We start from the raw sequence: 22,926 nt of genomic DNA, 5'->3' as shown, positions 1-22,926 counted from the left end.
ACCTCCAGGAGGTGGTGAAGTATTTGGACTGAGAGGAAAGAGGGCTGAGGTAGGGCTGAGGGAGAGTCATCTCCCCAGGGAAACATGAGTAGTCATGTTTCCAGAATCTTGGTAATTTGAGTCATAGAGACCTCAGATAGCAACGGGATCCACCCTCTCCGGCCACAGGGGGCAGAACAGGCCCAGAAAGGAAGGAACTAGTTCAAAGATCACACACCTGGTTACTTGCAGAACCAGGAAACAAATCCAGGGCTTCCCAGGGCCACCTGTCCCAGGCGAGGGCTTTAACCTGGCACCTCAGTGTCGGTGAAAAAGAACAAAAACTGAAAACACTCAATTATTAACCGTCACCCTCCTCCCCATCAGGGGCCCACTAACCAAGTGTCTCCAGGCTCTGACGCCCAGACTGAGACGTCAAAGCTGCAGAGAACCTGAAGGACCACTTAGCCGCACGGCTCTTAGGGATGCAGATAAGGGAGCTGGCACTGGGCAGGGTGGATGGGATGGCTCGCCCAAGGCCATAGAGCAGGGCAGAGGGCAGAGCGGGGCAAAGGCAGAGCTTATCCAGAAGCCGGCCTCTGGTTTTCCTGGACTCCTTATCTGCATGGAGGGGGACCTCATGCAGGGCCAGCACCACCCCCAGACTCCCGGCTCCGCCTGACGCTGCAGCCTCCATGGCTCCCGGCGGAGCTGGCCTTCACGGGAGACCTCTCCTCTCCCCAGGTCTGCGGGGCCTGATGATCGCCGTGATCCTGGCCGCCCTCATGAGCTCACTCACCTCCATCTTCAACAGCAGCAGCACCTTGTTTGCCATCGACGTGTGGCAACGCTTCCGGAGGAAGGCCACAGAGCAGGAGCTGATGGTGGTGGGCAGGTGCGCTGCGCCCCCTTCCGGAGCTCCCCCCTCCCTGCAGGCACCCCCTCCCCCGCCCCTCTCCGTGCCCTGGGCTGCCCTGGGGAGATTCTGCGGGTGGGGAGTCCGAGCACCTGGTTCTAGCGTCAGATCCCTACATGACCTCAGGTTAGTCCCCCGCCGGCTCTGGACGCTCCTCCTCCAGAGTAAGGAGGAAAAAAAATCTCTTCCCTGTGTGTTCAACTTTCTCTTGCAAGTGAGCGGCAGAGTGAGAGAAGCTGACAAGGCATTTAAGAAGGGAAAGGTGAGCTGTGTGAGTGGACGGAAGTTAGCAAGTAGCTCGCCCCCAGGAGCTTCAGGATCGGCTCTGGGCCGTATTCCAGGATAACAGAAAGCCTGTTAATTTTCTCCATCGGACCCCCCCCCCTCCCCCCGCCCCGTCCATCCCCCTTGCATCACACCTGGCGCTGGGCACCCAGGGACATCGTGCCCTGCCCTGCCCTGCCCTGAGGGCTGCTCACGGTCTCATGATGCGGCGTGGGGGCCTGCCTCCATGGAGATGACCCTAGGAAGGCTGTCTCCAAAGGATGCAGAGCCTTACACACCAAGCCGAAGTATTTGAACTTTCTCTTGTTGGTTTTGATTTTATGCTTTTCAAAGTATCACTTGGTGGCTTATTTTCTTTTCCTCCCTAGGCTTGTAGTTTACACAGGGTTACTGTGTTTACACAGGTTACAGGGTTTACACAGGGGCACTGTCTGAAATCTTTGCTTCCTAATTTAAGGCTCTGTGACTCAGGTTTCTGGACTACCATGTTTATTCTTCCCTTTTGGTAGGCGGTACTTGAGTTTCGATAACTTGCTCTCTTCCATCTCCTGCCTTTGCACACACTGCTCCTTCCACCAGGATGCCTTCAGTCCACTGCTGCCTAATGGAGCCCTAGCACCTGCTCACTCTGCCCCCAGCCCTGTGCACAGCACCTGAGCATCTAAGGATCTACCTGTTGACTGTGGTAGCTGCCGCTCTAGTGGGGCCTGGGAGAGAAAATGTGCGAGGGAAGGGAGAGGAGAGGACAGGTGTGCAGAGACATTTCCAAAGAAGCGTCCTTTGAGCTCCCTCACAGCCCAGTTTCACTGCCATTTATTTCATCCATCAGTGGGGTTTGGGCGCCATCTCCTGGCCACACGCATTATTGCACCCAGCCTATCCAAGAAACGTTTTTTCACTGTTTTCACACAAAATCCGAAGGGAGTGCATTAGGGAACTTGAGCCTGAGCCAGGATCATTTGAAGGGGAGTCAGGAGAAGAAGGTGGAGTACCTGTTATGAGCTAAATGCCAGTGTAAGGGTGCAGGGGTTAGATCTTGAGGAGCCCAAAGAAGGGAAAAGTCCCTGAAGTTAAAGCCATCCTGGAGAAGAGGGTTCTCTTGCACAGGGTTTGAATGCAGAAGAGAAGGAAAGGCATCCCAAGCCAAGACCAGAGGCCATTTACTGAGGTGGGTGGTGCTGTGAAAGGTGTGGATTCCTTCCTGAAGAGCAGGTGGGCTTTATGACTTTAAAGACATCCAACTCAAAACTCCTGGGTTTCTTGGATTCTGGAATTCTGATATTCTGGGATTTTAACAGTCTGCATTTCCAGAACCTTGGCATTTCCGGTCTCATAGCATTCTCTAATTTTGTTCCCATGCATCCCCCTCCCTTCCCCTTTCGTGGTTCCTTTGCATCACTTTCCCCCCACCCCATGCCCAGCCACCCTGAGCACGCCTCACGGTGCCCTGTGTCCTCCCTGCAGACTGTTTGTGGTGTTCCTGGTTGTCATCAGTATCCTCTGGATCCCCATCATCCAAAGCTCCAACAGCGGGCAGCTCTTCGACTACATCCAGTCTGTCACCAGCTACCTGGCCCCGCCTATCACTGCCCTCTTCCTCCTGGCCATCTTCTGCAAGAGGGTCACAGAGCCTGTGAGTGCAGCAGGACACCTGTCTCTCCCAGTACACCAGAGGGGCCAGAGACCTGATCTGTCCTTAATCCAGGGTCTCTCTGTGACATATTAGACATACCCACTGCCCCATTCAGGCTTCCATCTCCCCATCCATCAGGTCTTGATTCATTCATTCCCTCAACAAACATTCATCGATCCTATTATGGGGGCTCCCAGATGCAATGATTTACAAGGATGGGAATCATCCCTGCCAGATGGGAGAAAAGGTGATTCAATAAGAAATAATAACGAAATATAATAACTGCTGTGAGAGTAGAGATCAGGGGCACCTAACTTATGGGATGCCTGGGAGAGGGTCAGAAGTGACATCTGAGCCTAGGCCGAAGGATTGATGGGGAAGAGAAGAGTGTTCCAGACACGTAGCATGGTGTGTGTGAAAGCCCAAGTCAGACTGGAGGACCTCTGGAGTCTGTTTCCTCTCTGACACCATAAGGTTCTGTATGTAGGCAATATAACAGCAATGAAGCAAAGTGCGGACCTGGGGAGGACCCTGCAGGCACGCCGTTCATGAAGCTGCTGAAAGCTGACAGCCTGGAGGAGCTAGAAGTCCCAGGAACCCCTCCCCCACACCAGATAGAAAAGAGGGGCCCAACTCCGCTGGGGCTAAGAGATGTCATGGACAGCCTCTGCAGGAGCCACATGACAGCTCAAAGTCATTGCAAAGGAGACCTCAGAAACCCCTCTCCCGGGGGAGTACCCAGCAATCTGTCTACTGTTTCCAGAGGTCGAATCTCCCTGCTGATAACCATAGCGCACAGCAGGGCTTGGTTGAATTCTGAGTGTTTTGCTCATCCCAGAATTCTTGAAATCAGGATCAGCATCTCATTTTTAAAAATACATATGGCAAACAGGTATAGATTAGGTCAACTGGTGTTATAAACAAGACAGGGGAGGTGCTGGGGCTTTTCTTTTTAAAAAGCAAAACAGGAAGAGCTCTATTCTGATTTTTTAATTTATTATAACAGAAAATCAGGATGGGGGATCCTGGTTTTCCTTGCTTATTACAAAAGCATATTCCATTCTAGTTGAATACTAAGCATCTATACAGAGTATCAATTTCTCTTATCATTGCACACACAAAAACTACAAGCCAATAGGTTGAGTCACCGCTTTGATCGTTCTGGAATGGAGCCAGGATCCAAATCCTAGTGTGTCTGACTCTGGAGCCTGTGCCCTTCCCAGTGCACCACTCTGCCCGTCTTTGAGTTCAGACAAAGCCTCAGCATTAATGGGGAGCTCACTAAGGCAGACCTGCAAACACCCTAACAACCCAGTGGCTTTTAGCTTCCGAGGGCCTTGCAGCTGGACCTCACCCCTGCCCGTGTCTGCCCTCTCTCCATAGGGAGCCTTCTGGGGCCTCATGTTTGGCCTGGCAGTGGGGCTTCTGCGCATGATCCTGGAGTTCTCATACCCAGCCCCAGCCTGCGGGGAGGCGGACCGGAGGCCGGCCGTGCTGAAGGACTTCCACTACCTCTACTTTGCACTCCTGCTCTGTGGGCTCACTGCCGTCGTCATCGTCACTGTCAGCCTCTGTACCACTCCCATCCCTGAGGAGAAGGCAAGTGGAGTGCTTGTCCTGGGGCCCCACGAAATGTTCTCCCTACCCCCAGTGTCTGAAATTCTACCGCCAAGTTTTACTCCATTGGGTTGTCTCCTCTGCAGCCACACAGAGTCCTTGGGAGGAGGAGCTCATTGGGTTAGTAATTCCCATGCGAAAAGTAATTCATTCAATGGGAAATTTACTCAATGAGCACCTACTGTGTGCCGGGCTCTGTGCTAGGGTTACCAAGATGAATGGGGCCTGCCAGCAAGTGTCGGGGACAGGCACCAGCACACACAGTTACTCTACCACAAGAGAGTGAAGAAGGACCAAGCTCAAAGGGAGGGGCCGAGGACAGGAGGGGCTGTCACCCCTGGGGGCTGCATCGGGTTCCCTGACAAGGTCACTTTGAGCTGGCCCTAGAAGAAAGAGTAGGGATTCATTGGCCAGTTGAGACACAGGTAAATGAGGGGAGTCCACCAGAGCGAGTCCTCAGCACTCCTGTGCTCACAGATTTTCCAGTCTTCAGACTTTGAAGCTGTCTTTTGAAACCTTTCTTCATTAGAGCAAAAGAGTATTGGCTCCGGCTGCCATGACACGAAACCACAATCTGGGGGGTGAAACAACAGAAATGTATGTCCTCACAGTTCTGGAGGTGAGAAGTCTGAGGTCAAGGTGTCTGTAGGGCTCTTTGCTCTGAGGCCCCTTGTCCTTGGCTTGTGGATGCTCTCTGTCCTCACCCTCTCTTTCCTTGTGCCCGTCTGTGCCCTCGTCTCCCCTTGTTTTGTTTTTAAAGTTTATTTTTCATTTTGAGAAAGAGAGAGCACAAGCAGGGGTGGGGCAGAGAGAGAGAGGGAGAGACAGAGAATCCCAAGCAGGCTCCCCACCGTCAGCACAGAGTCCTACGTGGGGCTCGAACTCACAAACTGCAAGATCATGACCTGAGCTGAAACCAAGAGTGGGACAGTTAACTGAGCCCCAGACACGCCCCCTAGTCTCCCCTTCTTATAGGGACACCAGTCATGTTGGATTAGGGCCACTCTATTGTCTTCATTTAACCTTAACTACCTCTTTAAAGGCCTTCTCTCCATGTATAGTCACATTCTGAAGTCCTGGGGGTTAGGACTTTAACATAAAAATTTGAGGGAGGGACACAATTCAGCCCCAAAATAACAGAGCCCATGCCAGAAGTTAGTCCCTGAAACATTGGGTGGAAGTTATGAATAACATCGCTGACCTGTATGGTGCTTTAGAGTTTGCAAAACGACTTTATACCCTTGGTACCATTAATTCCTACCGAGGAGCCAAGAGAGACCAATTTCTCTGGTGGCTCACTCCAGAAATGGTCTCTCTTCACTGCCTGAATCTTCAGCTTCTTCTCCATTGTCTGCTCTCTCAGCCCCACACTGAGATGTCTCACACTTGAAAATCCCCTCCCTTCCCTAATTACGGCTACCTCCCCTGCCCCCCGCCCTGCTCCTCACCAGGACACCGTGCAGAGGGGTCTCCACCCCAGCCTTACTTTCCACTTCTTGTATACGTCTCATCCAGTCTGGTGTCCCACCTTCCCACTGCAACTGCTCTCGCCAAGACCCCAATAACCTTCTTGTTGCAGAAAGTACTGGTCACATCCTCATCTTCATCCTCAGTGAGCTCTGAGAACCAGACACCGCTGACCACCCCCTGCCTCCTGAAGTGCTCTCTTCTGTTCACTTCCATGACATATTCCTCTCCAGTATTGTCTTTCCACCCTCTGCTCTTCTGCCTTCTCTGTGGTCTTCAATGTCAGGGTTCCTTAGGAACCCAAATATGGCCTATAACCCTTCTCCTCCACACTGTCTCTGAGGTATCTTATCCGTGTCCGTGGATTCAACCACCCTCTACATGAAGACAAAACTCAATTCTCTGTCGCTAGCCAAAGATTCAAACCCCAAATCCAACTGCCTCCCATGCCATGAAGTGACACCGCCCATATACTGCTCAATGACACACGGTGTAAGTCTGAAGTAACATTTATGAAGATGTACTTACAAGGGAAGATGCAGCCCAGGCTCTCACGACCATGCAGAGGCGTAGCTGGACGCCGGCAGGAAGGGCCCCAGAAGACGGCCTCTCACCCTGCACTGCTGTACATATTTGTAGGAATCTGGGGCGGGGCAGGGGATACCTGGGTCAATATGGAACCAAGAGCTGCCTGGCTACGAAAAAAGGCTGTTTGGAAAGGAGGCCATCCAGAGCTCAGTCACGGTTGGGTTCAACTGATATTAGCCAGAGGACTTGCTGTGCGTTCTGCCGAGCCTCCAGAAAAGGAGGAGAGGTCAAGCCACCAGGGCTGTCCACGGGACACAGGTGTGGTGCTCCTCACCTGGACACCTCCACCCTGTGGAGGCGGGCTCTGCTGGCAGTCTCTAGGCAGAGTCCTCCAGCTCGCCCACCACCCATCTGATGGCCCACAGCAGGAACCTGAGAGCCATGTCTGCGGATTCCTCGCCCAACTCATTCAATCAGTCACCAAGGCCTGTGGGTCTTCCTCCTCAACATCCCAAAGACTGCCCCCTCCATCTATCCCAGAGGCTCTGTACGTCTTGCTCTGCTTTTCTAGCAGCCTCCAGGCAGGATCCCTTTGATTCACTCTGAGAGATCTTTTTTTTTTTTTTTATGTTTATTTTTGAGAGACAGAGCACGAGTGGGGGAGGGGCAGAGAGACAGGGAGACACAGAATCCCGAGCAGGCGCCAGGCTCTGAACTGTCAGCACAGAGCCAAATGGGGGGCTCGAACTCACAAACTGTGAGATCATGACCTGAGACGAAGTCAGATGTGTGACCGAGCCCCCTGGGCACCCCTCCAAGAGATCTTTCTGAATTCCACAACTTAGAGTCTCTTCCCTTTGTCTGAAGTCTGCAGTGACTCTCCATTGCCCACGAGTTTCTGTTTACGAGTATCAACTCCACAGCCTGATCTTGGAAGCCTTTTGCCATGTGGCACCTGCCTCCCTGTCCGGCTTCTTTCCTCCCGGTTTCCGAGCATGGAGCCTGGAACAGGTGCTCAGGGGTGCAGATTTTCAAAGACAGAGCATTCGGCTGGAGCAAGGCCTCCTGACTCGGCCCTGTGCCTGTTCCTCGAGCTCCTCACTGCTTTGCCAGCCTCCTTGAAGGGGGTTGTCTTTTCCCACAGTAAGATTGCCCCTCAAAAGTAACCGACTCAAGCGGTGTTTTCTTTCCCTCCAGCTCGCTCGCCTGACGTGGTGGACACGGAGCCATCCCCACTCTGAGTTGGAGAAGGAGGCCCCGGAGGGCACACCAGGGACCTCAGAGATGCCATCTGGGGCATGCCCTCCAGGAGGCGGAGAGACAGAGAACTCCAGCCAGGACCAAGACCAGCACAGAGGTAGGCTGGGGGGTCTGCTGGGGGGCACACGCCGCAGAGGAGCAATGGGGACAGATGCCATGTCATGGATCCCCAAAGACCCACATTTGGGAGTCATAGGGGATGGGGTCTCTGAGGGATGCCAAAAAAGTCACCTTCCCTTCCTACATGGCTATTAAACTATTTGAGAAGACAAACAAGAAGGCAGATGAGAGCCAAAATACTGCCATTTATTGTTACTGATAAATGACAGGTGGAAAGATTCATTTTATATCCATGGGGAGGTGTGCTTCCTTCTACTGAAGGCCAGCATGAGGCAGAGGAGCCCATCAGCCGCCTGCCCCTGTGAGCACTGCAATGCCGAGCGGGAGGAGGGAGAGACAGAGCCAAGCATGCCCTCTTCGCGCTTCCCAAACCTACCAACAGGGACGTCCATTCACCTCCCCTGCGGAGAATGAGCCTCAGGTCAGAAAATCAAAGGGTGTTACACTGAGTTCCCTCCAGATGGAAGGAAACACCAGGCACATCAAAGTAACAGTGCCCCACCCATATTATTCATTTATTCCCCATAGAGCTTAGCAATTCTGCCTCTAGTCGCACAGAAGCATGGCTGTCCCTCCTGGGACTAGAGCAGCCGTGTGTCTATACAGTTCTCTCCATCTTCATCAGGTCCCTCCAGACCAACCACCATTCCTATGGGCATCCTCCTTGAGCTGCTATGGGCCATATCAATTTTGCCCCGTGGAGGCTCTCAAAGGTGTTAGAACAGTACCTGAATTAGGTTTACTCCAAGGCTGCACGGTATCTAAAGTGGAAAGGTGGCATAAGACATAATGTAGCTGTTTTAGACATAATGCAGCTATAGCTTTTCTAGAGTGTGATTAAATAACGCCGTTAAAACATTCTGATATAATGACATTGGAGAGATTTCCTAAATTATAAAATTCCTAAGGAAAAATTACAGTCAGAAAAATTAGTTTGCAGGCAAAAGCCCCAAATCAAATTCTATTGCCCTCAGAAATTAATAATTTAATGAAATGTAAATTCTAAATTTACTTCCCGCCTCAGTTAGAGGGAACCCCAGCACCTGGGTGGAGTTGGGGTGCCTTCGGCAGCGGCCTTCTCCTTTTGGGTTTGGGGGTTCCTCCCAAGCCTCTGGTGTCCAAACTTTCAATAATTCACTTAGGCTGAGAGCCTAGGTAAGATCATCAAAGTGCCAGCTGCTGGACCTGAACAGCTGGTGGCACTGTGCTGCTCAGGCCCCTCGCCTTCCCCAGGCTCGGGGGGGGGGGGGGGGCTGTGTTCCCCCAAGACCTGAGAAAGTGCCCACCTTTCTCGAGGCCCTTCACCTTTGCTTAAGGCCCTTCCTAGAGAAACAGCCACATGCCTGGATCTAATGACATCGTAAGTTCCAGGACCCCACTAAGAGCTAAGACTCACATCTTCTTGCCCAAGCTGTGGCGCTTAAAAGCCAGTGGTCCACGATAAAAGCTATCTGTAACGGAGAATGTAATCCTTTACAAACTTGCAAGGTCAAAACCCACAAGGGCTTACTTCAGAAAGCGCCACTGAAGCTCAAAGTCCGATCAGGTGCCCCATTAGTTCCAGTGTGTTTTGCTCTGCAAAATGTAACCCCGGACTCTTTCTCAGGCTTTGTGGTCCATGCACCAGGTGGGGTCTCAAAACTGTTTCTCCCCCAGTCATGGCAAGAAGCAAGCCTTGGCCCCTGTAAAATGTATGGCACAGAGGAGGCACAGGCTCTTTTAGGTGAAGCAGGTAGTGAGAGAACAAAGAGGAAGAAGCTGGGAAGGAAGGGCACAGCCTGTGCCCTCCCGGCTGACCCCCAGCACTGCAGACTCATGTGGTGGTCGCACCTCCCCCCCGGCTGGCCCCCATGCCACAGGGCAGAGCCCGGCCCTGGAGAAGCAGAGAGATGTCTGCTCCCTATTGGGGGCTGGCTCCCCAGAAAGACTAAGGAGGAGCTTCCCGCTCCTTCCCATTAAAGGCGAACTCTGGGGGCGCCTAGGTGGCTCAGTCGGTTAAGCGTCCGAATTCGGCTCAGGTCACGATCTCGCGGTTCGTGGGTTCGAGCCCTGCATCGGGCTCTGTGCTGACAGCTCAGAGCCTGGAGCCTGTTTCAGATTCTGTGTCTCCCTCTCTCTCTCTGACCCTCCCCTGTTCATGCTCTGTCTCTCTCTGTCTCAAAAATCAATAAACGTTAAAAAAAAAAATTTAAAAATAAAATAAAATAAAATAAAATAAAGGCGAACTCTGGACTCCCCCTCACAAAAGGCCCACAGGCATGAAGGCTCATCTGTGCTGTCCTCAGGTTAAACAGCAAAACGGCAGTGTGATTTTGTGTCCTAGAAAAAGAACGATGAAAAAATTGTTAATGACAGCAGAGTAGATCTGAAGGAAGTGTATACAGCCAGGTTGTGGACACGGTTAGATGTGCTGAGCACCTCGTAACAGGCGCTCTGGGCCTCAGAATCGGCACGTGACTCCCTGTGTGTCATCTGCCCCTAAGGGGGGCCCCGAGAATCAGAAGAGAGTACTTGGAGGGGCTTGTAAAATGATAAAAGCTAGTAGAATTGAAATGCCACATGCCTGGCACTGCTTAGTGCAGCTTGTCGCTGGATGACCTTAAGCAAGTCCCTTCCTTTCTCTGAGCCTTTCTCCTCCTCCTCCTCCTCCTCCTCCTCCTCCTCGGTACAAGGAGGGAGCCAGACAAGATGGCATCCGGAGTCTTCATATCTCTGACACTCCGTAGTCACACTGAACTTACCAAGTACCAAGTGCCAAAGTCATTAAGACAGTAATGTGGGTTCCGTTCAACCTCGGTGAAAAGGTTTTCATATTAATTTTATTTTAATATGCTATCCGCTAATGCAAAAAGGAAACCCCTTAAAAATACTTACTTTATTACTTCTTTTCGAATGTAGTTTTTAATGAACTCTGTTACCCTTTAACCTCAAAGCAACCCGGCCCTGGTGCTGGGGTCTGCATGGGCAGTCTCACGTGCGGTGAGAACATTACAGTTTCCAGAGCCTCTCCCTGCTGCTCCAGCAGGAGTCACTTTTTAAAACGCTACCAAATGTCCATTGTCATTCGATGCTCAAAACAACCCGGAGAAGAAGCGCGCGGTGCGGCAGGCCTATCCGAAAGGAAAAGAGCCTGCCGCTGGGAGACGCGGAGGAGGGTTGCAGGGGACCTCAGGCAGACCAGCCGGAGCGGCCCTGGCGCGGGAAGATCTCTCCGGCCCTCCTGGGACAGATCCTGCCCCGCCTGTCCTCGTGCTCTGAATGGGGATAGACCCCGTTATCCTCACCCCGTACCCCACCCTGCGGCACTGGGAGGCTCTGCTGGACGGCGGACTGTAGCCAGACGGGCTGTAGCCAGAGCTCTCTCCCAGTCCCAGCCGGGCGCCCGGCCTGTTGGCTCGCAGGAGGGGCCCAGCGCCACCCGCCCCTCTTTCTTCCGTGTCTCACCAGCTCTCCCTCCCCCCACCCCCTTGTCATTTCCCTCCACCTGGCCTGCCCCCGCCCTCCTGGTCCTCAGCCTGGCGCAGGCGCTGGGGCCGGCTGCTGTGGGACTGGTTCTGCGGGCTGGCCGGGCCCCCAGAGCGGGCGCTGAGCCCCGCGGAGACGGCCGCGCGCCAGCGGGAGCTGACCAGCATCGCCGAGGAACCGCTCTGGACACGCGTCTGCAACGTCAATGCCGTCCTGCTGCTGGCCGTCAACGTCTTCCTCTGGGGCTATTTCGCGTGACTTCGCAGACCCGCAGACCTCCAGCGGACGCAGAGGAAACGGGGCCCAAGCCTGCGGCCTCAGAGACGGGCTTCCCTCTCATCTTGCCATGGAAACCGGCGACCACCGAGGAGGAGACACCAGACCCCCCCACACCCACCAAGTGGAGAAACGGAGGCCAGAGAGGGCTCTGGGTTTGCTCAGGGCCACACAGCAGGACTCGAACAAGCTCTTTTTCCATTACACTGCCTTACATCCCTACCTCAAAAACAGTTTCCACCCTCTTGGTGCGTCTATTCAGGAGTTTTTACTATGCATGTGTTTTAAGGTGTAAAAGAGTGGAGGATATAAGAAAAAGGGTAGCAAGAACATTACAAAAGTCCAAGTGTATCTTTGCTCACCCATATCTCTTCCTTTCTCCCTGTCTCCTTCCCCTCCCTCTCCAGTTCCCCACCCCCAGTCATCTGTTTCTAGCAGGCGCTACCCCAGAGGGCCTTTACTTGCCCTGACAGCCCCAAGGGAGTGAGGGACCGGGGTGGAGTGTAAGCGTGGCCACAGACCGAGTTTTGGGCAGGGAGCTCTGGGGCAAAGGAATCTCCTTGGCACGACTCAAATTCTGCCCCTTCCCACTGTCATGTCCAAACACGTGCAGAGTCTCCACGGCCTTGAGGAATTTGAAGTCCAGCTGGAGAGACAGGACTTGTTGAAAAGAATAAGCCCTGAAGAGGGCTAGCATGGGTGGCCTAGGAGCCATGGCGCCTGGGCCCCTGCCCCTCTCCTTCTGCCTGCCAGACACCCACCTACCCTGGAAAACACCATGACCGGAAACTGGGTCACGATCCCACTCCTGCTCCCACGTCCTCTGACCTGCCTCTGTGGCGGCACTGATGATGGTTCTGTGATGTTTATCTCCCCTAGGAGATTGAGTACTCCAAGGGGCGAGGACCAAGGGCCATGTCCCGAGTGACTTTGTACCCAGAAAGTAACAGCATTCAATAAATGGTAGCCTTTGCGTGGTGGCTGGCTGGGTTGTGACTGGGGGAGCAGGCTGGAGGGGGAGCCTCCTTCAGCTGGAGTGAACACACTGCGTCTCAGGTGTCTGGAAAGAGACCACAGCCCTGTCCCATTGCCAAGGACGCAGTGAGAAAGGTCCCTTTCTTTCTCTCTCTGCATCTAGGCTGTCCCTACTCTCGTCGGACCCTCTCCAGTGCTGTCTGTGATCATCACTCCATGCTAACCACTCACTATAATTGACCACAATTAAAATTCTAGTCCTTTGAGGCTTAAACGGCTGATTTTATGCACACCTCCTATTGCTGCCAAATTTGCTCCAAATTTCAGTGTCCTCTGACCCTTTGACTTTACCCGTGTCACCTCACCTGCCCATGCTTTTCTCATTGTTCCCCACTGACTTTACAGGGAACCCAGCTTTCCCCCTTGATTTTCCCCAAAACCATTCCCATGAAGGATTTGTGTGCAACCGATTATACTGAAGGCTTGGGGAGGGGAAGAATCCTAAACCACAGAAGCACAATTGGAAATTCAATATTGAACATGCCTCTTTTCCAGAGCTCCTCAGCAGCCTGCTATGAGGGTTCCCCACAGATCTCCCCACAGATCTCTAACCTGCTGTCTGCACTGTGGTGCTCACTCCCTCCTCACTGCACACTCTCCCCATCCTGCAGGCCTTCTCCTCAGTGTCCCCTCTCTTTGTTTTATTGAGCCTGTCTGGATCCACACCTCTGTCCTCCAGCCCAGGGGTGCATGAGCATGCTGTCAAACATAGTAGGGCTGCAGGAAGGGTGGCCACTCTCCTTCTCTACTCTCTTCGCCCGGTTAGTTCCTATTTGTCTTCACATCAGCATAAAAGTCATGCACATCCTAAGGGAAACCGTATTGTCTCAGTGGTGACCTTACCATGGCCACCTGCCTTCTGGAGCAGATAAGTCCCCAGCACCCAGCATACAGTCTCATGGTCCCCTTTGACCTTTGAAGACAGTGTCAGAGTGACATCTGTATAACGATTTCATTAATATTCATCTCATCCCTAGATTGTAAGCTCCCCCACCGAATCACCGTCAAATACAGAGGTACCGGCACATGGTGGATGCTAAAAAGAATGTGTTGTACGAATAAGTGAAAAAAATTAACGAATGAGTGAAAGAGTATCCATAGCAGAGGAAACCAAATATTCAAAACACAGAGGTGGGGGAAAAGCATGACACAATCAGGAAACAAAAAAGCAGCTTAAAATGTCTGGATTGGGGGTGCCTGGGTGACTCATTCAGTTGAGTGTCTTACTCTTGATTTCGTCTCTGGTCGTGATCCCAGGGTTGTGGAATCCACCCCTGTGTCAGGCTCCATGTTGAGTGTGGAGCCAGCTTAAAATGCTCTCCCTCTGCCCCTCTCCACTGCTTGCACGCTGTCTCTAAAATAATAAAAAAAATTAAATAAAATATAAAATAAAATAAAATAAAATGTCCGGATTGGCAAGGCCATCGCTAGGCCACCTGGCTTCTTGGGCAAGTGAGCAAAAGTGCCCCTCCACCTTGGTGTTATGTGACCCCTCATAGGGCACCCAGGCTGCATTCTCACTGCTACAGCCCCTTTGTCCAGATGCTCCACCTGCACACCCAGGAGTGTCAGCCCTGCCGCGCTGGCTGGCGTTGAGGGAGATGAGCGGGGGCCAGCTCATGCTAAACCTGGAACTTCATTATTTCTTTCCCAGATCACTGCGCCAGCCTCTGTGTTCAAGCTCTCCTCTTCCGGTTCACCCTGCACACTATAGCAAGAAGGGTCTTTGTAAAATGTGAATCTCGTGTTGCCTGCCCCTGTAAGATTCTCTACTGTGCTTCCCAGCCTAGCAGGAAGCCCTACAAAAACTGCTAGAAATAACCCCCAGGGTTCAGTCCTTGGGCCCCGTTCTCTACCGCAGCCAAAGATAGGCTGTTCTGTACAGCGGCTAAGAGCAGGGACTTGGAAGCCTGACTTTCTGGAAACTTCTAGCTCTGCCCCTTGCTGACTACATGATCCTGGGAAATTTGTTTAACGTCTCCGTCTCCTTTCTACAAACTGGAGATGCTAATTGCAGCCACTGCATAGAGTGGCTAAGGGGATTCAGTGAGGTAATTAACATAAAGTATTTTAAACAGTGCCTGGCACATAAAGTCATAATTAAACCCCATAAACGTTAGCTACTATTACTAGTAATAGTAGCACCGTGGTGGGCGCACAGGAGACACGGACACTACGTGGTCCTGTTATTTCAGAGCTGGCACAGCGTGCTGTCACAGCAAAGAGGGGAGCAATGAATTTTTCTTGAGGAGTCAGGCAAGGACCTAACAGTCAAGTTCATATTGGAGCTGGACTTTGGAGGATGAGTAGGAGTTTTCTAGGATGAGTCACACAAGGTGGAGGGACAGCATGTGCAAAGGTGGTAAGGTGCATATGTGCATGGTAAGTTCCCATAACATAGGGATAGTATTTACTCATTTGCCTATTTAATCTTCCTTTGTAAATCACGTTTTGTTTCAGCCTCTCACCTCTAAGGCGGAGCTCTGGTGTTTACTGACCAGAGACAGGAGAGAGATCTGCATCCGGCCACCGAAGCAGAGGCTGCCAGTCCCACCCACGTCTACCAGGCCTGCACCAGTGCTGTCTGCTGGGTGACTTCCTAAACAAAGCCCTGCAACTCTCTGCCGAGGGCTCTCTCTGGCTGCAGAAAAATGCTTAGCCACCTGCACAGAGCGGGCTGGAAGTGCGGGGGAGTTAAGAGCCTAAGAGCAAGGCTCAACCAATGACAGACAAGCGTTGGTCAAACAAGTCCGAGGCTTGTTGTGAACCATCTCCAGAGGTTCTCAGGGACTGGAGCCCTGGTGGCCTACAGGCCCACAGCGTTAACCTGTCCACGAACACGTCCTAAATAGCCGCCTCCCCTTTCCTGATTCATTTCCTCCTGTTCCTGCGGTGTTTCCTGGGATCGCCCGACCGATAAACTACTTGCACCTGCACTCATGTGCTGCTTCTGGGAAATCAAACTAAGAGAATTGCTTAAGACTCCAAAGTCCTTGTGCCCGAGCTTAATTTTGCTACTACTTGCTTTGTGAACCACCCTCCCCGCCCCTACCACTCGTCAGTTTCTTCAACATTAATAAACGGGAGGGGGGGGGTTGCAAAAATTCATAGTAGTTGAGATAAAATCTAGGAGCCTTCTAACACTGTGTGCCTATCGCAGCTCTGTCTCTATGGGGCAGGCAGCGTGCGGTGCTGGTGGTGGGTGTACAGGGAGAGCAAGCCACATGCCTGCACACTGGAGCGGACACAGCACAAGGAGACACACACTGAAAAGTCGTTTCTAGAGAATTGAAATGGATTTGCCACAAGCAATAACGACATTTAGAAGTTGCTTTGGACTGTGAAGGGGTGGTGTGTAAAAACAAATAGCGCTCTTAAAAATACCGCGAAGGAACGTTTTTAAAACTGAATCGTAATTGAGCTTGGACCACAAAAGCACTCAATTTAATATGTGAGACTCGTAACTGTGTCTCTGGGCGTGAGAGTTCACATCGGTTAGAAGCCGCTGGAAGCTGCTGGCAGCCCAGGCAAAACAGTGTCAGTTTTCCATTAACCTAGAACTAGTGTCTCTCTCGACTTCCAGCCCTAAATAAGATTGCTGTAATTTCTTCTTTTCTCCAGGGTGAGAAGTTGGGAGAACTTTAAAGGTTATATATAAATATAAATCCTACAGACTTCAATTGAGCTAGTAACAGTTTACTTTCATATTTCAAAATCAAATCTCAGCTTTAGCTTGGACTCACAAAGTAGAAATGTCAGATTTTTTTGCTGTGGTCTTACATAAAATCTACAACTTTCACTTCAAGAGGAAAGAAAACCCCCACCATTTTACCTTATCCCCTGAATAGAATACAAAAGCCTTATCCATCTCTCAGAGTGGTTTTTATGTAAATTTTAGAATGGTGTCCCTTCAGAAAGGGAAGGAGTCTCAGGGGTCAGCAACCTCCTATGACTTCGGTCCTGGTCATACTTTCTCTGACCTGCCTCCCTGACAGGTAAGTCTCATCAGACTCTGCTTGTTTGCCTCCAGTGACGGGGAGCCGCCTACCTCTGAGCTGGCAGCCATCATTGGACCACAGTTCTTTCTCTTACTGCCTAAACTTCGCATCCCTGCATTTCCAACCATTTACAGAAACTGACCCAACAATGTGGAATGAATCATTTACTCCAAGTGAATAATTTACTCCAAAATTACATCCCTGCTACTTGTGACTTATTCTTAAAAGAATAATTCACAAAACTGGGAACTCCCTGTAGAAGACAAATTAATCTGGGAAGAGAAGTACATGAAGACTAACGAATCTGGCCCATTTCGACTGCTCACAATTATTTTGTAAAGACGATTCCATATCCGTCATCTAATTTGGTTCTCAGGACCACTCTAGAATGTGGAATTATTTACAAATGAAGAGACAAACTCAGAGGAGAAGTGATGTGTCCAAGCCCCATCACTCAGTAGCAGAGTTAGTCCCTGAGCCCAGAGATGGGGATCTGCCTTCAGGGGTCACCCCCCACCAAGCTGCTTACATATGCAGTGTTCTTTGTGGGTGGTGTGAGCTTCCAGGTGCATGGGAGAGAAGTGCAAAGAATCGACAGTTCAAGCAGAGATCAATCTTATAAAAAAGGCAGGCAAGTACACTATTGCAGTATGTTGCATTGAAGACTGAAAGTAGAAGTGGGAGCAAAATACTTCGGGAAAATAAAGAAGCAACAGATTCCCTGGTAGAGTTGGGAGGTACGTTCACAGACATGACAATTTATTTTGGATTTTGAAGGGGGAGTAGAGATTTATGTGCAGAAAAATGGAACGTATTACATTCCAAGGAGCAGAAACGGCACAAAGCAAGACAAGTAGGTAACAGGGCACGGCGCGCTCGGGGATGTGAGGTGCGTGGTGTGGCTGAAGCATCGGATGTGAAGATGTGTAAAGCACAACAGCTTGAAGGAATGGGTAGAGGAAATTCTAAGGCCATGGAAGGCCACTATAGATTGAGCGCCATGATGTAACCAAAAGCGGGATAGGGCCAGGGAGGGTGAGGAAGGGCAATGGATATATCCAAGGAGTATCTTATTGTTTATCTAGAAAGATTGTTATGGCAACAGAAAGAGAATAAATGAGAGGGTCAGAGGCTGCTAAGGGGTGGCAGTCTGTGGGGCTGTTGCAGTGCCACTGGAAAGAAGTAAGAGGCCCCAGCTGATGAATGGATAAACATGTATAGGCACACAGTGGAATGCCATTTAACATAAAAAGGTATGAAATTTTGATATGTGCTGCAACACGGATGGACCTTGAAAACATTATGCTTCATGGAATAAGCCAGACACACAGGATAAGTGTGGTAGGATTCTGCTTATATGAGGTGCCTAGAATAGACAAATTTGCAGAGACACAAAGTAGAGTATTAGTTCCCAGGAGGTAAGGAGAGGGGGGAAGGAAAGGGTATTGTTTAATGGATATGGAGTTTATGTTGGGAATGATGAAAAAGTTTTGGGTATCAATAGTGGTGTGGGTACACAGCATTGTGAATGATTTAATGGCACTGAACTGTATGGTTACAAATGGTCAAAATAATAGTTATATATATATATTTACACAATAAAAAATAAGGATCGGTGGATGGATGGATGGATATATGCTGAAGCAAATACAGTAAAATTATGAGTTCAGATTTGAGCATGTTGATATTGATGTCCTGTGAGATATCGCATTGGAATTGCCCAAGAGTTATTTGTATCTGTGGGTCTGGAGCTTGGTGAAGAGATCAGGGCTGTAAAACATCCTTAAAAGTCTTGCTTGAGAAAAATACAACCTACCTCACAGAACTAGTATTAGATCTCTATTTTTGTGTTATGGGGTGGGGGAGGGTGCTTGATGCCCAGTGGCTAAGTAATTTTTGGATAGTGAATTACTTGAGACTTTATTTTGTGGGGGAAACTGGGAAAGGGACAGGGTGGAGCCCCTCTCTGTCCAGTGAGGCTTCTGGAACTGGTTTGGATCATGTATGTTACAATAGAATTTGGAGGTGGGTGGGAGAGGTGAAGACAGGAAGGACGCGCCCCAACTGCTGGCAGTTCTGTAGGGGGGCAGCCTTCAACTGTCAGCCCTACAAGTGATTTGTCACAGGTGCTACCCTTCAGGGGCGGCCCACATCCAGTGACTAATCTGTATAAAAGCATAGTCATTTCAGCCTAATGTGAGACGACTCTGGTGGGTCATTTTAGCTTGAGAGCCCCTCGGGCTTGGCCAAGGCTGCTATCAGGCCCATATCACATCTCAACTTCTCCCTACACCCAACCCTGTATCCTTCCTTCCACTAGTGTGGATCCAGGGCACTCCCTTATAAACATCCTGCCCTCCAAATGCCAGGTTCAGAGTCTAATTCCAACCTGTGACAGGGGTCTGCATGACTAACCAAGCTCCTTTGACTTTACCTAGTCATGGTCCTTGCTATAAATCACCAACTCTGCTGACTCCATCTCAAAAGACAGACCCTAACCTCCTCCTTCACTACATGTACTGTTGAGTAGCTAATGGCTGCTTTCTGTTTTACAAGGTAGAGTGTTAACAGGCTTCAGTTAACCCAGTTGGACAAGTAACAGAAAGACTATCATGTGTTCAGCAAATTATTCCATCCTAGCTTGCCCCAAACACCCCCATAGCAAAAGCCATTAAACCTTCTGTGTTTTATTCTCTTTCTCCTGCAACCCTGAAGTGTTTGCTGACATTTGGAGGAGTCTGGTAATAATTGTCCCCTGGCCACATTTCTGAATCTTCAGGCAAATTCATGGCTGTCCCATTTTCTGAGGCAGATGTTCTAACCTACCAATCCATTCTAAACAGCCTTGCTTCTGGATATAAAGGGAAAAGATGAAATAAACATCTTTAAACTACAGGGTCAAAAAAATTACACTAGAAAAAGCTCCCAAAGGAAACACTGGATGGTCACAAAAGACAGATTTTAGTAATAAAAATAAATATGAGACTTCTATACATTGGTACGAATCAAAGGAACCAAGACTAGGGACAAAAGACTGATCATTCAAAGCCTTTTAGAGGGATTTAATTTTTTGTTTTGCTTCGGTTTGTTTCTTTGTATATACTTCCTTCACAGTAAGTATTGAAGCCCAGTAAATTAAGCAGAGTGCATCTCGCATTGTACTCAAAGAAATCTCAGACCATATAGATTACTTAACAAGGATAGAGGTGCATAAAACCTTATGAATAAAAAGGACTTCTAATAGATTCATCCCTTAAAATTGTAGCTGCCTGATTAACAATAGCTAATGTTTACTGAGCACTGTGTGCCAGCCACTGTGCTAAGTGTGTAGACGTATTATCTTGTTGAATCCTCCCAACCCACCTGAGACAGGTAAAGACCTCGGTGTGCAATGTGAATGACGCCTCCTACAGTTGTGCAACATGGCAGCCCTGGGGATAGGCGTTACTTTCTGTTTTTCAGAGAAAACGGAGGCAGTGAATGATTCAGCGTCTGGCCACCAACTCACACCATTGGTTCATGAAACTGACAGGACTCAACCAAGCTGACTTAAGTCAGGGCTCTTACTACACTACCCTGTACTTCTTCCTCTGCGATAAGACGCAGGAGTTCACTGTGGCAGGATAGGTAGTGTAGTCTCCATTACCATGACTTCCTCCTTGTCCTAGCAGCTCTCTTTGCCTGCGCTACCTTTCTGCACATCTCTGCCCACTCAAATCCCATGCATTCTTTAAGGCCAAGCTCAAATGTCTAAACTTTTCCCTGGACCCTTCCTTCCTTAGCAGAGTTAACCAGATTCTCCCTTTGTCTCCACAGTACTCTGGACCTAGATACTTTGTTTTTCCAAGATAGAATAGCTATAGCATTCAAGATGTTTAATAAATGCACCTCTAGTATTCCTAACATCGAGTTGGGGGCACGTCTCTTACTCCTTGAGACAGGAAAGAAGCATTTCCTCCTGCCCCTTTACCTGCCCACCAGCCCCTATCTCCTTTTCTTTTCTTTTTTTTCCTCCGCTTCCTTCAGCCTCTAGAGTTCAGGACTGGATTTGTTTATCCTTATCATATTTTCCATGTTGAAGTGTAACCCACCAGGTTGTCTCTTTCTCTTTAGGACTCAAGGTTCCTCAAAAGCAGGGATGGAGTTTCATTCCTCTCTGTATCCCCTTTCCTTGGCACCTAGAACAGGGCCCAGTACACAAGTGCTCAATAAAAATCAAAGGAATGCTCCTGTGCCCTACTGACATTGTGTGCGGGATGCATAATTCTATATGTCTTAGTTCAGGGACAGCAAAACACTTACCAAATATATAAATCCACAAGACACTATTCATAATGTTAAGTTCAGGGGCACCTGGGTGGCTCAGTGGGTTGAGTGTCTGACTCTTGATTTTGGCTCAGGTCATGATCCCAAGGTCATGGGATCAAGCCTTGTGTCAAAGCTCTGTGCTGAGTGTTGACCCTGCCTGAGATTCTGTCTGTCTCTCCCTCTGCCCCTCTTCCCTGCTCATACACATGCTCTCTCTCTCTCTCTCTAAAAAAAAAAAAAAAAAGAAAGAAAAAAAGGAATGTTAAGTTTAAAAGTTACTAAGTTACTAATAAAAATTTAGTCCATTTCAAAATGGCTGCACACAATATTCAAAACCCTATATTTAGCTCTTTCATGTGCTGTGATTGAAGAAAGATTTCCATTTTAGACAGAAACCACCATGAGCTTAAACAAAACATACCATGTGTGTCCTGGGATAATGATAGGTCTTGCATTATGGGTTGTGCATTATTATGGTTAAAGATATGTATTCTAACCAGTCCTGGGTGGAGGTGTATGATATACTAAATTATCATATACTCATGTAGTCTAAATGCACGCGCACTTCTCTCCATGTGAAAATTTATGTGACACTAGGACATTAGTACCCAAAGTAATTGTACCCTTCAATGTTTACCTGAATTTGGAGAGACACACTAACATTTACACTGACAGTTAAACTCTTTGGACACATCAAGTTCATCCATCTAGGTGGAACTAGACGCGAACAAAAACTCTTAATAGTCAAAGCCGGTGACATAACATCAATACTTAAAAGGTCGCTGACGGGACATTTTCATTCTTGTTTTATACAATCATTTCAAATTGGTAACCTGGTCCCCAAGCCTACTCTGCAACACAAATGGAAAATTTGAAGCGGAAAAAAAAAATTCTGAAATAATGAGATGTGCCAGTTGCCAGTAAGAGGAGAAGCACCTCAGTAACACAAAAACTAAAACTAAAACAAAACAAAGAGCCATATTTGTGTGGAGGCAGTCACTGTGGGCTCAAAGGCTCTCCTCCACCTCAACAGCCCTGCCTTTGTACTGGCGGATACGATAACTAGTGTTCAGCTTGGGGGGCCAGAATCATCAAGAATGCATTCAAATATATTCAGTATCCTCTATTTCAAAGAAGTTAGGAGATATGTGATAAATTTAGGTGTTCCAGTCAATAATTAAAAGAACAAACATTTTAATGGAAGTATAACAGAACTATTTGAAAAATTCAAATATTCAGAACTCATTAGGGCTTGAGTAGTGTAGGTTTTACTACTTGGGGACTTCATATTATGGAAAATGTACAGCCTATCCTGACATAATTTTCTTTAAAAGCAAACTTTCTAATACCATCAGATATCACTGCCTTTTCTAACTCAGGTTCAGCTTAAACATCACTACTTTTTAAATCAGTTCATCTCTGATATACCTAACTTAAAGTACGATACTACTTATCTCAAAAATCATTTACATGGTGTGGACAATCCTGCAGAAAGACTTTTAGATGAAAGCATGATGGTGTGTTGCTGAAAATAAGAGATAATTTTTTGTATTTTGTATTTGTATGCTTCCTCCCCCCAATCCACCCAATCTTCACATTTGGTTTAATAATCAGTCCTACAGAACTGCAATCTATATAATGTGTGCCTTTGCCAAGTAGCACCAATTGAATCTTAATTGTAATTATTCACATCTGGCAAGACTTCAGGTCTCACTGGACACGTATCTTATAAACACTAGGAACTTAAGAAAGGCTACATCCTTTATAATCATGTACAACCTACCAAGCCAGAGATTCATTCAGTATTTCCAGTTTGCTATTTTACCTTCTGACAAGTTTTATAAAAGCGAAGGGAATAAAACTAACTTGCATTACATACAAGATGTTGCCTACACAAATGCCAGAAAGGAAGCAAAATGAACAGTCCGGAACATATGGCAGTGAGCTGACAGCATAAAGAAACTAGTTCTGCGTGAGCAACAAGGAACATCTTGAAATGTACAAGACATATGTGTTTTAGGAAGAAGTCTGAAGTGTTT

The 22,926-nt window shown here is 49.0% G+C and overlaps 1 protein-coding gene across 3 annotated transcripts in view; it reads left to right on the top strand.

Moving 5' to 3' along the window:
* SLC5A9 (solute carrier family 5 member 9) overlaps positions 1–13,929 on the top strand; it is a 32,321-nt gene extending 18,392 nt beyond the window's left edge. The window contains exons 10-14 of one of the 3 annotated variants that reach the window (XM_060626323.2): positions 724–874; positions 2,645–2,813; positions 4,197–4,412; positions 7,623–7,782; positions 11,320–13,929. In XM_060626323.2, coding sequence (XP_060482306.1) covers positions 724–874; positions 2,645–2,813; positions 4,197–4,412; positions 7,623–7,782; positions 11,320–11,528 — 905 coding nt within the window. In that variant the 3' untranslated portion in view covers positions 11,529–13,929. Of the gene's footprint in view, positions 1–723; positions 875–2,644; positions 2,814–4,196; positions 5,158–7,622; positions 7,783–11,319 lie in introns of those variants that run through there. The other 2 variants (XM_078451928.2, XM_060626322.3) reach the window with 2 other exon arrangements.
* The last annotated feature ends 8,997 nt before the right edge of the window (positions 13,930–22,926 follow it).

The sequence above is a fragment of the Panthera onca genome, chromosome C1, assembly GCF_046562875.1.
Source record: "Panthera onca isolate mPanOnc1 chromosome C1, mPanOnc1 haplotype 2, whole genome shotgun sequence".
Classification (NCBI taxonomy): domain Eukaryota; kingdom Metazoa; phylum Chordata; class Mammalia; order Carnivora; family Felidae; genus Panthera; species Panthera onca.
The sequence above is the reverse complement of the archived record's forward strand: the minus strand, read 5'-3'. Positions and strand labels throughout refer to the sequence as shown.